General features: G+C 43.5%; 1 protein-coding gene across 1 annotated transcript in view; it reads left to right on the forward strand.

Annotated features, from left to right (window-relative positions):
• Positions 1–11,956, forward strand: part of LOC147098067 (dickkopf-related protein 4-like) — a 30,033-nt gene extending 18,077 nt beyond the window's left edge. The window contains exons 3-4 of the mRNA XM_085970811.1: positions 6,653–6,811; positions 10,834–11,956. Of these exons, the coding sequence (XP_085826937.1) occupies positions 6,653–6,811; positions 10,834–11,087 (413 nt within the window). The 3' untranslated portion in view covers positions 11,088–11,956. The remainder of the gene's footprint in view (positions 1–6,652; positions 6,812–10,833) is intronic.
• Positions 11,957–13,531: the final 1,575 nt, after the last annotated feature.

The raw sequence follows: 13,531 nt of genomic DNA on the forward strand, positions 1-13,531 counted from the left end.
GATCACTCTTCTCCAGAGGATCCTTTACTATAAGATTACTAATTAATCCGGTCTCATTACACAACACTATATCTAAAATAGTCTGTTCCTTAGTTGGTTCCTCAACATATCATTCCAGAAAACTCTCGCGAATGTATTCCATGAACTCGTCATCCAAGCTACTTTTGCCAATTTGGTTTTCCCAGTCTATAGGGAGATTAAAGTCCCCCAGAATTATCACATTACCCTTGTTACATGCTCCACTAATTTCCAGATTTATACTCTGTCCCGCATTGTGCTTGTGGTTATGAGGCGTATAAACTAGATGTGATTTTAGAATGAGAAGCCATTTAGACAAAGTTAGAGAGACTGCTTTTTGACCTCAATGACCATTGGCTTTGGTTCCACTTTCTACTGTCCTCGTTGTTGCTACCCAAAGAAAATTTGTGTGACAGTTCAGCCAATCATACTTAATATTTTAGACCAAGGGTTTAATGAAACACAAATACTTAATGAAACTGAGGCATACATAAACTGTCATTCACATAATAAAACAAATAACTTTCATTTATTTAGCACCTCAGGATGTCACGAAGATTTTTACAGTCACTTATTTTTAGTATAGTCACTGTTATAGTCAGTAAACATGCCAGCCAAATTGCACACAAGATGATTCCACAAACAGCAATGAAAAAAATGACCAGATAATCTGTTTTAGTGATGTTAGATGAGGGATAAATATTGGCCCAGGACAGCGGCAAGAACTTGAATAAGGCCATATGATCTGCCTAACGGGGCCTCGGTTTAATATCTCATCCCAGAGATGGCACTTCTGACGGTACAGCACTCCCTCAGTACTGCCCCTCCGACAGTGCAGCACTCCCTCAGTACTGCCCCTCCGACAGTGCAGCACTCCCTCAGTACTGCCCCTTCGACAGTGCCGCACTCCCTCAATAATGCCCCTCCGACAGTGCAGCACTCCCTCAGTACTGTCCCTCCGACAGTGCAGCACTCCCTCAGTACAGCCCCTCCGACAGTGCAGCACTCCGTCAGTACTGCTCCTCCGACAGTGCAGTGGCCAGTACTGCCCCTCTGACAGTGTAGCACTCCCACAGTACTGCCCCTCTGACAGTGCAGGGCTGCCTCAGTACTGCCCATCTGACGGTGCAGCGCTCCCTCAGTACTGCCCGTGACAGTGCAGCACTCCCTCAGTACTGCCCCTCTGACAGTGCAGCATTCCCTCAGTACTGCCCCTCCGACAGTGCAGCGCTCCCTCAGTACTGCCCCGTGACAGTTCAGCACTCCCTCAGTACTGACCCTCCGACAGTGCAACGCTCCCTCAGTACTGCCCCTGTGACAGTGCAGCGCTCCCTCAGTACTGCCCCTCCGACAGAGGGGCGCTCCCTCAGTACTGCCCCTCCGACAGAGGGGCGCTCCCTCAGTATTACACTGATTTATCAGCCTGGATTACATGCTCATGTCTCTGAAAGACACAGTTTAACTGGCTGCTACATGGGCAGAGTGCCAGACTATCCCGATGTTGGACCATAAAGTTGTTACATACAGGGTTGGAAATGGCACTCGCCAAGCTAGTTTAGGGGAAGGAGTGAGCTTGTGGGCTGCGCGGCTTTTTCTCATTCTGTTATTTATATTCCCAGCTTTGCTGACTCAAAAAACAAAGCAATTGGCAATTCCAGATCCTTTGTTCTTTCAGTCTCTGCTCTCCTCATTCGTGGTAGTGCATGCAGCTCTTCCCTAATCAATTCACCTCCAAAGAAGAGGTATCCTATTCCTTTTTAGTGGATTCATTTGTTATGCTTAAAGACCCAGAAATAGTTTTAGTCAAGCGAAAAGCAAAATTAAGGTGAGTTTTGCAAAAACAAACATACTCCTCAGCAAGCAGTAAAGAATCTTTATCCAACATAGAGCTGGAAACCGTGCACATTCCAGGGGTCATGCGGTCAGTGTCTCTTTTGAATAGACTTCAGGCTGAAAGCAGAGATAATTATACATACTGGGAAGGTGCCAGCTTTGATCCCTGGTGAGCTAGCTCATCTCAGCCAGGGTACAGTGGTAATATTGCAGTTGGCCACAGCTCTTTGGGTTAGGCAATGGAACAATCAGTAGTGGTTCCCGCTCTAGATCGCTATGTAGTATACTTGTGGGCACTGGATCAGGACAGGGTCGCTCTTGGCTGTAATTCCTTCTACGGTGAAATAGTTACTTGAGCAAAGTACTAGAGGCTTACTGGCTCCCATTGTACTGCATCGCAGCAAGGAGTCAAAGCTTTCAAGAGGGGAGAAAATAGCTGAGGTAAAAATGTAGTGGTATATTAATAAAACCTGCTGGATGGAAAAACCAACCTCTGGGAGTGCTGCTGAAGTAGTCATTGTGCTATAGGCAGAGTGATGGGGACTGTAAAAACTGTAAACCTGTAAAAAGCTATGCAGCAAGGGTCTAATTCATCTTTTAAACGATGTCAATCTTAGCTTGCTAAATTCAGACAGCTGTTTTCGCTCACCTTTAGTCAAGTACATGGGCTGGGGCAATTGCTTCTTAGGACCACTTTGCTAGCACTGTGCCCACATGTTGCCAGGAGATAGTGCCTGAAACTGTTGCAATTTTTCACTTGCCAATGCAATTGGCAAATGAAGCCACGGAGAAGTCAGTAATTGGCAGGTAAAGTCAAGTTTTGCAAAGATATCATGCAAAATGTATTAACTGCGTGCATTTTGAAACTTCTAAGCATATTTAACATATATATTGGGGGATGAGAGTCATATATCTGTAATATATTGAAAATCTTACATCTGCACACACTCCTTGGCAACTTTTCCATTATAAATTCCTAGATCCATATCTATAATGGAAAATGCCTATGTAAACTTATCACAATTATACTCCTGCCAATGGAGGCATTGCAGCACCACCACCTCTAGTAGGGGTGTAATTACAAGATGCTGATTTACCTTGCAGTATTGCTGGTTTCTCCATTTCTGCTGGTGCACTTTGCCTGGGATTTTGGCAATCATCAAATTTGGACTTTAAAAACTATTATAGTTGAATCATGCAGATAGTTTATTTCCCACCACTGATCCCACCCATATCTTGAGGAATTTCTCAGTTTTATTGCCTTTTGCACAAAAAATAACTCACAACACTGAAAGTTCATGTAGTAAAGAACCACATCCACTTTCAGAGGGAACATTAAATCAGCAGTGCCTTGTGGTGTTAACCTATAATTCCAGGATAATAAGCTAGTTACACTTGTGAGCATATTTATCATCTTATTTTCCCATTCTTTAGTTATTTTGACTCTTTCTTCCCTTCTCCCAACTTCAAGCTATGAAAATCTTCCCATCCAAGCAACTAGCCAGATACAGCAGGACCTCCCCTTGAGAAAGTTACAGGCCTCCCAGGCAAACTAGCCAAAATCAAGAACTGTGGGATCTCAAATTCTTGTAACCCTCATGGTGCTCCATGTTGTTCCACCAAGCCATTCCCCAGATACAATAATGTTGGACCCTTGTACCCTGTAGTTGTGTTCCTGAAAGCAAGGAAAAAATGCACTGGGTGATGCAGTACCCTTATTTGCACCTGCAGTTGGGGATTCCCTACACTTCGAATCAATTATGCGTGTCCACACACACACACATCAAATTACAGTGCTAAAAACCTCAAGCAGATGCCATTGGGAGCATGGTTAGAAACTCCAATCAGTGAGAATTTGCCAGCCTCTAGGACAATGTGGTGTTTGAGCAATCAGACAGGCTGCTTTACACTTACTATACATTACATGCACCATACAGAAGGTATTAAATATGAAATGTTGTTTATTAAAAATTTTACTTGAAAAATTGTATTGTGCCTCAATGCAGCAGAGGGTATTTCTTTTTTCCAATCATACCATTTGGTTTTGAAACTATGCTTTGAATTACTAGCATATCTAGTATGTCTTGACTTACCATCTACTGAGACAATGCTGGGTCAGATTCTTGACTAAGCAACCTGTACACACCAACATATCATAAGTACTCATCTCCATATCTGTTATGAAACAACAGGGGAAACAGAAAAATTCAAAAAATTCACTAGTCACTGCTCCCAGATAGAGCTATTTTCCTTTTATTGTCACCCTCTGCTACTGTACCAGCTTTTTAATATGACTAGCAAATTTTCCTTTCATATATGTCTTGAGTGTATTAAAAGCCTTACATATGGAACTTTATCACATGCCTTCTAAAAATCTAACCAACATTACTGAATTGTCCTCATCCACTGATTTACTTCTCAATTTGGTTTGCTGCCCAGAGTCCCATTGATACAATTAACTGGGTGGAACTTTACAATTTGGTAATGCCTCTTTTTACCTTAGCCCCATTGATGTTGAAACCCTTAACTGTGCTTTTGTCACCTTTAGACTTCATGACTGCAATGCCTTCCTTCCTGGCCTCTCATCCTTTGCCCTCCACAAACTCCTTCTTATCCAAAGCACAGCGCTCTGTATCCTGTCTTACTCTAAGTCCCACTCCCGCGTCACCCCCATACTCACTGACTCTCTGACCCCCAGCGTATCCAATTTAAACTCCTCATTTGTGCCTTCAAATCCTTCCATGGCCTTTCCCACACTAGCTCCACAACCCCCTCCAACTACACATATCCCCACACTAGCTCCACAACCCCCTCCAACTACACATATCCCCACACTAGCTCCACAACCCCCTCCAACTACACATATCCCCACACTAGCTCCACAACCCCCTCCAACTACACATATCCCCACACCATTCAGTTCTCTGACTCTGACCTTTTTTGAGCGTCAAGCCTTCATTTCACCTCCCCATAGCTGGCAGAGCTTTCAGCTGCCTAGACTCCCCTCGCTAAACTCCTCCATTTCTCTCTCCTCTTTTAAAATCACTCTCAAAAACTATCTTTTCAGCCAGGGGTTCATTTCCTCCAATCTGTCCCTCCATGTTTGGTCTTGTTTTTATGTTAAAGCTACTACAAAATGGAGATTACTGTTGTTAATTGGTTTGAGAATTCTATACAATTCAGATCAGTCATGATCAATTCAGAACAAGCTTGATGGACTGAATGGCCTACTCCTGTTCCTATATTCCTACAAAGTGCAGCAAGTTGCGAGTAAAGATGGTATAGTGCATGGCAAAGTAGTGTGTCAGAATTTGGCAGAACAAGGGGCCATGCGGTTAATTATTACATGGCAAGTCCCCGGTCACACCTGTGCCTTTAGGGGAAGGTACAGAGCGCAGCTTCCCCAGAAGGAGCAAGATAAAATCAGAGGCTTCTCTGTGAAAATCATGGCTAAGCTGGAGAAGCCAATTATTGTTGGGGGAAGGAAGGTGTGAGGAAGTTAAACATAGAAGATAGGAGCAGGAGTAGGCCATTCGGCCCCTCGAGCCTGCTCCGCCATTCAATGAGATCATGGCTGATCATCCAAATTCAGTACCCTGTTCCTTCCTTCTCCCCATATCCCTTGATCCCTTTAGCCTTAAGAAATATATCTAACTCCTTCTTGAATATATTTAATGAATTGGCCTCCACTGCCTTCTGTGGTGGCGAATTCCACAGGTTCACCACTCTCTGGGTGAAGAAATTCCTCCTCATCTCAGTCCTAAATGGCTTACCCCTTATCTTTAGACTGTGACCCCTGGTTCTGGACTCCCCGCCATCGGGAACAGCCTTCCTGCATCAAGTCTGTCTAGTCCTGTTAGAATTTTATAAGTTTCAATGAGATCCCCTCTCATTCTTCTAAACTCCAGTGAGTAAGCCCAATCGACCCAATCTCTCCTCATACATCATTCCTGCCATCCCAGGTATCAGTCTGGTGAATCTTCACTGCACTCCCTCCATGGCAAGAACATCCTTCCTCAGATAAGGTGTTTGACAATCTGGAACTCTTGGGAACCAATGATTTAGAGAAGAGGATGGAGCTTGGGTCTTGCACAGGAAGGATAGAGGGAGGAGGAAGAGTTTATAGGATTAAGTTATTAAGAGCTTGGGATGAACGAGAAAGGAAAATTCAGAGGAGCAATGACCATAATTACCATTGGCTATATTAACTGAGGTTTGTGAAGAGGGCAGCTGTTTTCTGACTGGGGGGGGAAGAGTACGTATTGAAAAATGGATCTGCAACAAGGGAAAAAAAACACTTCAACATGAAAAATCTCCCTTGATGAATAAATGTGCACAGGATCTTCCTGCAAATGATTGCGAGTGAACACTTGTGATAACAATGCAAATTTTGCGGCAAACCTGGTTATTCACCCAACAGGAAATTGGCTGTCTCCTCTTGTGAAGTTGAGTCCTGTATAAATTGAGAATCTTTAACGCCACTGACATTTCATCAGAAATCTGCTTGGAAACATAGCTTTGAAAAGTATCTTTAATCTTAACTCCCTCCCCTCACTCTCAACTACCCCAAGGCAATGCTTTTATACAGCTGCATCCGGCGTAAATCTACACTTACCGTTGTTAAGTTTCACACAATAAAGTTCATTTTAAAAGCCTTCCCATCTTGTGAACACAATTCATGGTAAAGTACTGAAATCATTTGAGAAGATTGATCCCTGGAGAAGGCGAGTGAATTGTAGTGCTGGGAAGAGGGGCCGTTGGCACTTTCTGACAGGTGTGTGTTTTGTTCTCACTCTTTTAGATGTATGCACACGGTCGGAAGGGCAGACTGCGGAGAAGCCAGCCAAGGCTGCAGGGTCACGGAAAACAAAGGGTAGCAAGAAGACCAAGAAACCCAATATAAAGGAAACACGGCGGAAGAATCCAAAGGAAAAGCCCGACAGGCCACAAACAAGAAAAGGTATTACGTGTTGCCAACTCGTTGCCCATTTCTGATTTGTGCTACATCCACATTGCCTTCATTTCAACACTAGATTCACACTGCGGCACCAATAATCATATTATATTGGAGCTCATGGAAAAAAAAAGACTTGCACTTATAAAGCTCCTTTCATTACCACCAGGTGTCCCAAAGCGCTTTACAGCCAATTAAGTACTTTTTGAAGTGTAGTCCCTGTTGTAATGTAGGAAACATGGCAGCCAATTTGCGCACAGCAAGCTCCCACAAACAGCAATGTGATAATGACCAGATAATCTGTTTTTAAGTGACGTTGATTGAGGGATAAATATTGGTCAGGACACTGGGGATAACTCCCCTGCTCTTCTTCAAAATAGTGCCATGGAATCTTTTACATCCACCTGGGAGAGCAGACGGGGCCTTGGGTTTAACGTCTCATCTGAAAGACGGCACCTCCGACAGTGCAGTGCTCTCTCAGTACTGCACTGGAGTGTCAGCCTAGATTTTTGTGCTCAAGTCCCTGGAGTGGAACTTGAACCCACTTCTGACTCAGAGGGTGCTACCCACTCAGCCACAGCAGACACTTGTATCTGGACACATTTCAGTAGCCACACTGGGGTGTGCTATAATCCTGCTCAAGATAAACAGTTTAATATCTCCATTAAAATAGGGGACTGAGTAATTTGATATAAACAAGCATTCAGTGCTTGGGGTAAAGTTGTGATAAAATATGGGAGTTAAACGGAAATTTGGGTTTCATGCCAGAAATTGTTGATTGTGTCCTTTTAACTGAATCACGCACTCTTTCATGTTCAGAGCCCAACTGTGCAACTGATCCCTAGTTATTATTGAAAGTTACACTGTCCTATATTCACATTTGCTTCAGTTTTTGCAGCAAGGATTGATCTCAGTCCTGTCGGAGGGTTGAAGATGGGAGGCCAGCCTGGAGAGTGTTGGAATAGTCAAGTCTATAATTAATATAGGCATTGATGAGGGTTTCAGCAGCATATGAGCTGAGGCGGGGCGGTGTCGGGCGATGTTATGGAGGTGGAAGTAGGCAGTCTTGGTGATGGTGCAGATTCGTGGACAAATACATTCCAGTAAACCAGTGTACAGTGACAAGAGTTCTATGATCAATCCCTGGGTCTCACTATTGGTTATCTAGATATTGGGTAGGTAAAGGCATGCTATAGATAGGGAATCAATGCCAATCCTGACCAATACCTTCTTGTACATTTAACCAGAAGTGGGAATGTTTCTGTTTGGCTGAATCAGATACTTTTTTTTCTAAAAGAAAGCTTTCCTGTCCTGCCCACCCCAAATCACAGCCAATTCTCTTCCCTCGCCTCCTGAAGACACAGGGAAGAATTTACACATGGAAGTTTCCATGCGGCATTTCTCGGGTTTCCTCTGATCTTCTGCTGAAGTTACAGCGGGAGATCGGAAGTACCTGTGTGGAAATTCTACTGTCTTTTGCTAAGGTACTGTTTCACGAGCAACAGTTGCCTTCTGGTATTCATCCAAGTGCCCATTTGCAATGTCGGCAGAGTAGCGCGCTGCAGGAGGCACCACGGCCAAGTCTGATCCTGTTCTCACCCAGCACCGGCCACTGGATCATGATCACTAACGGGAACCCTCATTCTGCCACTCCCTAGTACACGAGCATTTAGGCCAATTGTAGCACCTCTCTTTCTCCATCCAACTCAGCACAAACAGAACCTGTGATGATTTTGGGGGGTAAGAATGGCTCAGTCCCAAGTTAGATAGAACTACAAGGTGAACAAAAGTTGGTTAATTTCCAGAGAGGTTGGAAAAACGTTTTTATATAAAGTCCAAGTTGCATCATTGCTCTGTTACAAAGTTTATTGCCAACTGGGCTCAATCTGGCATGTTTTGGTTGACTAAATAAAAGATAATTCCTGCAATTAGCATTTGGCAATGTTATTACTAAGCAATGCATGCTTGGCTTGAACAAAGCAATGATTTCAAGGTTTGTAAAAGGCAATTTCACTGCCCATGGGGCTATTGAGAGTATTCTAGAGATGTGAAACTCGAGTGTTGATATTTAAGACTCTCCAATATGTAATACTCCAATTTGTAGGTCAATCATGGTCACAAACAATTGGGACATTGCGGAGATATTTTCTGTGTTACGCTTTGCTGAAATGTTGCATAGAGCCTGCTAAATAATACTGTGAAGCAATAAAGCTCCACAATATATTCCCTGCTTGATGCACCTGCATTGTACACACCTACCAACAATAACTTGTGTTTATATAGAACCTTTAACATAGTAAAATGTCCCAAGGCACTTCACAGGAGCATTGTCAGATGTAATTTGATGCTGTGCAGAAGGAGATATTAGGACAGGAGCTTGGTCAAAGAGGTCAGTTTTAAGGAGCGTCTTAAAGGAGAAGAGGAGTAGAGAGATTTAGGGAGGGAATTCCAGAGCGTGGGGCCTAGATAGCTGAAGGCATGGCAGCCAATGGTGGGACAAAGGAAATCGGGGATGCACAAGAGGCCTGAATTGGAGGAACACTATCTTAGAGGGTTGTAGGAGGTTACAAAGATAGGCCATGGAGGGATTTGAAAACAAGGACGAAAATTTAAAAATAGCAAAATACTGCCGATCCAGGAAATCTGAAACAACAACAGAAAATGCTGGAAACACTCAGCAGGTCAGGCAGCGTCTGTGGAGAGAGAAACAGAGTTAACGTTTCAGGTCGATGACCCTTCGTCAGAACTGGAAAAAGTTAGAGTTGTAACAGATTTTAAACAAGTGCAGGGGCAGGGAAAGTGGGGAGGGGAGGAAAGAACAAATGGGAAGGTCTGTGATTGGGTGGAAGGCAGGAGTGATTAAATGACAAATGGTACAATTATACAAAGCAAAAGGAGATGGTAATGGGACAAGTAAAAAACAAAAAACAAAAGATGAGTTTAGAAGAGGTGTAAATGGGTATAGCAGAATCATCAACAGCTGCTATCTGAAAAAATAGGGGCAGAGGTTATGATCTGAAATTGTTGAACTCAATGTTAAGTCCAGAAGGCTGTAAAGTGCCTAATAGAAAGATGAGGTGCTGTTCCTCGAGCTTCCATTGAGCTTTGTTGGAACAGTGTAAGAGGGCGAGGAGAAAGAGGTCAGAGTGGGAGTGGAGCGGAGAAATGTGAACTATTGGGAGTGTCATCTGGGAGGATTGGAAGACATTTTGTCTTGTGTATCACTCAAAATAGATCAACAAAATATACTTTAGCATGAGAGGTGACTTTGTTGGCTAGATTCATACTCCAAGAAAAAGAATAGTGAGCTAACACATCAATATTCCTCGGCTTCAGAGGGGGTACTGTAAACATTCAGAAGCGGACACTGGAACACATATATGCATGTACAAATGTGCCAAATGGGGCCAGGCAGCATCGAATTGTTCTCGTTTACTTGATACAGGAGTTGGTGCAGACACACGCAAGCTATACAATACCATATCCAAATGAATATTTCCTTTATCCTGTTGTGTACTGTACATATATAGAAGCTAACATTGATGGATATATGAGCTGTACAGTATGTCGTCGTCGTACGTGTCTTCACACTGTTCCCTTTGGGGAACTGTATGAAGTGGTGGAAGGATTTCTGGCCGCGATTAACGCTCCTTCCGTGACCGTAACCATCTTCGTACCAGCCATTAGGGTGGTTAGTCCTATGGCGGGAGGGTTTTACGGGCTCCCACAACCCATACGCAAGTATCCCGCTGGATGTCAACCCAGAATTGAGCCGGAGTTCCGACTCCACTTGCCGGGACTGTCTGGAGCGGGGTTCGAAACCCTACGCCTTCTGGCCCAGCGGCGGGGATGCTACCGCTACGCCAAAGGCCCACTCCCGTACAGTATGTGAGGGGTTGAGACTCATTCCCTTTTGCTCAGTCTGCACAATACAGATACAGAATTATCGTACTGTATCAGGTGACAATGAATTGTTTTATTTTAGTCAGCATATACAGTAGATAAGAAATGCTCTCTATATGTTGCAGGACTGGAAGGAGAGACATGCTTGCGAACATCAGACTGTTCCACTGGATTGTGCTGTGCTCGTCACTTCTGGTCGAAGATCTGTCGGCCTGTCCTGAAAGAGGGACAAGTCTGCTCGAAACGGGGACGTAAGGAGGGCCCGCAGGGGCCGGAGATCTTCCAACGATGCGACTGTGGACCAGGATTAGCCTGCCATAACCAAAACCAAGGCACTTCACAACCTAACTCCAGGTTACGGGTCTGCCAACGTGCCTAGAGATCCCAGCCTGCATTCTTGCATTAACCGCGTCAAAAATTAACAGGTTCAGCTATTGCACCAGTTAAAATAAAATAAAATCATGAAACAAAGCAGAAAATGCCAAACCCTGTGCATCAAAATGGACACAAAAAGTATTAAAACAAACTCTGTGAGGTGAAGCACTTGAAGTGCAGCATAATGTGTGTGAAAAATGTTAGCTGATTGTGTCAAATTGAATCAATAGATGAAAGTATTTGATGACCAAAGATGGTGTCCCAGTAGGCAGCAGTCTCGCGAACAAGTAGCAGAGAACACAGGTTTATGGCAGAACCAACGGATGCAGTATTGCTCACTTGGATTTCAGTAATGGCGAGTACGTGAAAGTTTCTTACTATGGCCAATTGAACTGTGAAAAACATCCTGTAGTACAATTCGACATTGTGCCATTCCAAACTTGGGCTGTGTCTGCAGAAAGCAATTTGAACCAAATAACACGAGGATAAAGTACAAATGGGCACAGGCTTGTGACTGAACAAAATAAACCTAACTTGGGGAAGGGGAGGGGGAGCAAAGAATGCTTTCAATTACAAGTGTTAAAATAATAGCAGAAATTGTTGGAAATATTCAGCAGGTCAGTCAGCATCTGCATTGAGAAACGCCACGTTAATTTTTGTCAGAATTGGTGAAGGGTCTACAGGTGAAGCATTAACCAGTCTCTTTCAGATGTTCACCGGCCTGCTGTGTTTCACATCTCCAGCACTGGCTGCTTTTCGTTCCTCGACTGTAAGAGAGCCGATAGATAGCTGTGTAGTCAAGGCTCCCAAACAGGCAGTAAACAAAGGGTTAAAGCTGGGCATACCAAGATCTCAGTAACTAAATGAACTAGCAGAGCAAATTCTCCTGTTGGTAAGAAATTAAACTTAATTGAGGTTTATTTTGGGAAGTGTTCTACAATTGAGAAAACAGTGAGATTGTGGAACACATGGTGGTCTGAATGTGATTTTAACTGTGCTTTTTGGACCATTGCCTGTTAAAGTGCTCTACTGCCATCATCTCCATGTTTAGCATCCACTTCACATTAGTATAGCTACCGTATCAAAGGCAAAACAGGCCACAGCAATTTAAAAAAATCTAATTGTGTAAATTCAGTAACACTTAGAAAAGATTTACACTGTCTTATTAATTTTTTTAACTCCATTAACAACGTTTGACTGACATCAGCAGCAAAAACAATTAGGGATAATTACACCAAGAAAGGTTCTTTCCTTCACGGTGGGTCTCGCCCCCATACTCCCATCTTTAAATTCATGCCACCCTTCTACTGCCGCATTCTCCAGCCCTGAGCTAACATGGTGATCTGCTCCCAAGCCTCTGTGATGCTGTAGTGTCTAAGAGGTATTCATGTCATTGCAGTTCTTTCCTTTTCAGGCTCTTCCCTTTGTACCACGCACATTCCCTGCCAGACAGCCAGCCATAGCAGGTGCAATGGAGCTGCTCGAGAAGTCTTGCCCTGTAACTTTCTGTCTTTCCATGGTCTGTGCTTGGCAGTCTACCCCCTCCCCACCCCTAACATCACTACGTGGCAAATGGAGGCTTATTTCTGCAACCAACTTGCTCTATCACACCGCATGTACATTTAGAATGATCCACTATTCAAAATAACATTTCATATAAAGCTCAGTATTAAGTGCATCTTTCAATATCAGTTGACTTCTGAGCAGCATTATGCAGGCTCCAGGAACAACATTTCTTGATTTGGTTGTTTAGTGCAATAGTCAGCAACAGATAGGAGCGGGACCTGCATGGTTTACAGGTTAGATGCTATTTAAAAATTAAAAATCAGAAAGTTGCAGCCTTTTGTAAGAATACTTGCACAGAATCCCCACCATCAACATCATCCGATATCCTGTTAATTGTAGAATGACATTATATGTAACATGTTTCAAAATGGTCGTAACACGCATTATATAAGCTGTATATTACACAGGTAGAGGACCTTAAACATAGAAGTACATGGATGTTACAACATAGGAAGAGGCCATTCGGCACCAGCAGGCAGTGTTGATGTTTTATCTTCTACACAAGCAAACAGAGCTCAGTGAAAGTTCTGGACTCAGCAGTAAAACAGCACACGTTAGGCAATGCTAGGTTGTGTTTAGAGACTGCAGGCAGTAAACACCTCAACAAACAGAATAGCTTTTCCCATTTCAAGTGCCAACTCCACTGCCATGCTGGACATGAACCATCCATCAGACATCAGATCAGTCCCAATATTGTATAACCTTTAACCTTTGCCAAGGTCAGCATTCTGTATTTCAAACTAGCACAGATACAATTTAGTCCCACCTCCAAGGAAGTCTTGCAGCAATCTCCTGTAATAACGGACAGTCTTCTCCCCACCGGCTAGCTCCTCTTCATACCATTTTGCATTAATTTCTAAAATGTTTGAGAAAGTTTGGATT

Source organism: Somniosus microcephalus, chromosome 30 (assembly GCF_052327205.1).
Source record: "Somniosus microcephalus isolate GS21.2 chromosome 30, FLI_Smic_1.0, whole genome shotgun sequence".
Classification (NCBI taxonomy): domain Eukaryota; kingdom Metazoa; phylum Chordata; class Chondrichthyes; order Squaliformes; family Somniosidae; genus Somniosus; species Somniosus microcephalus.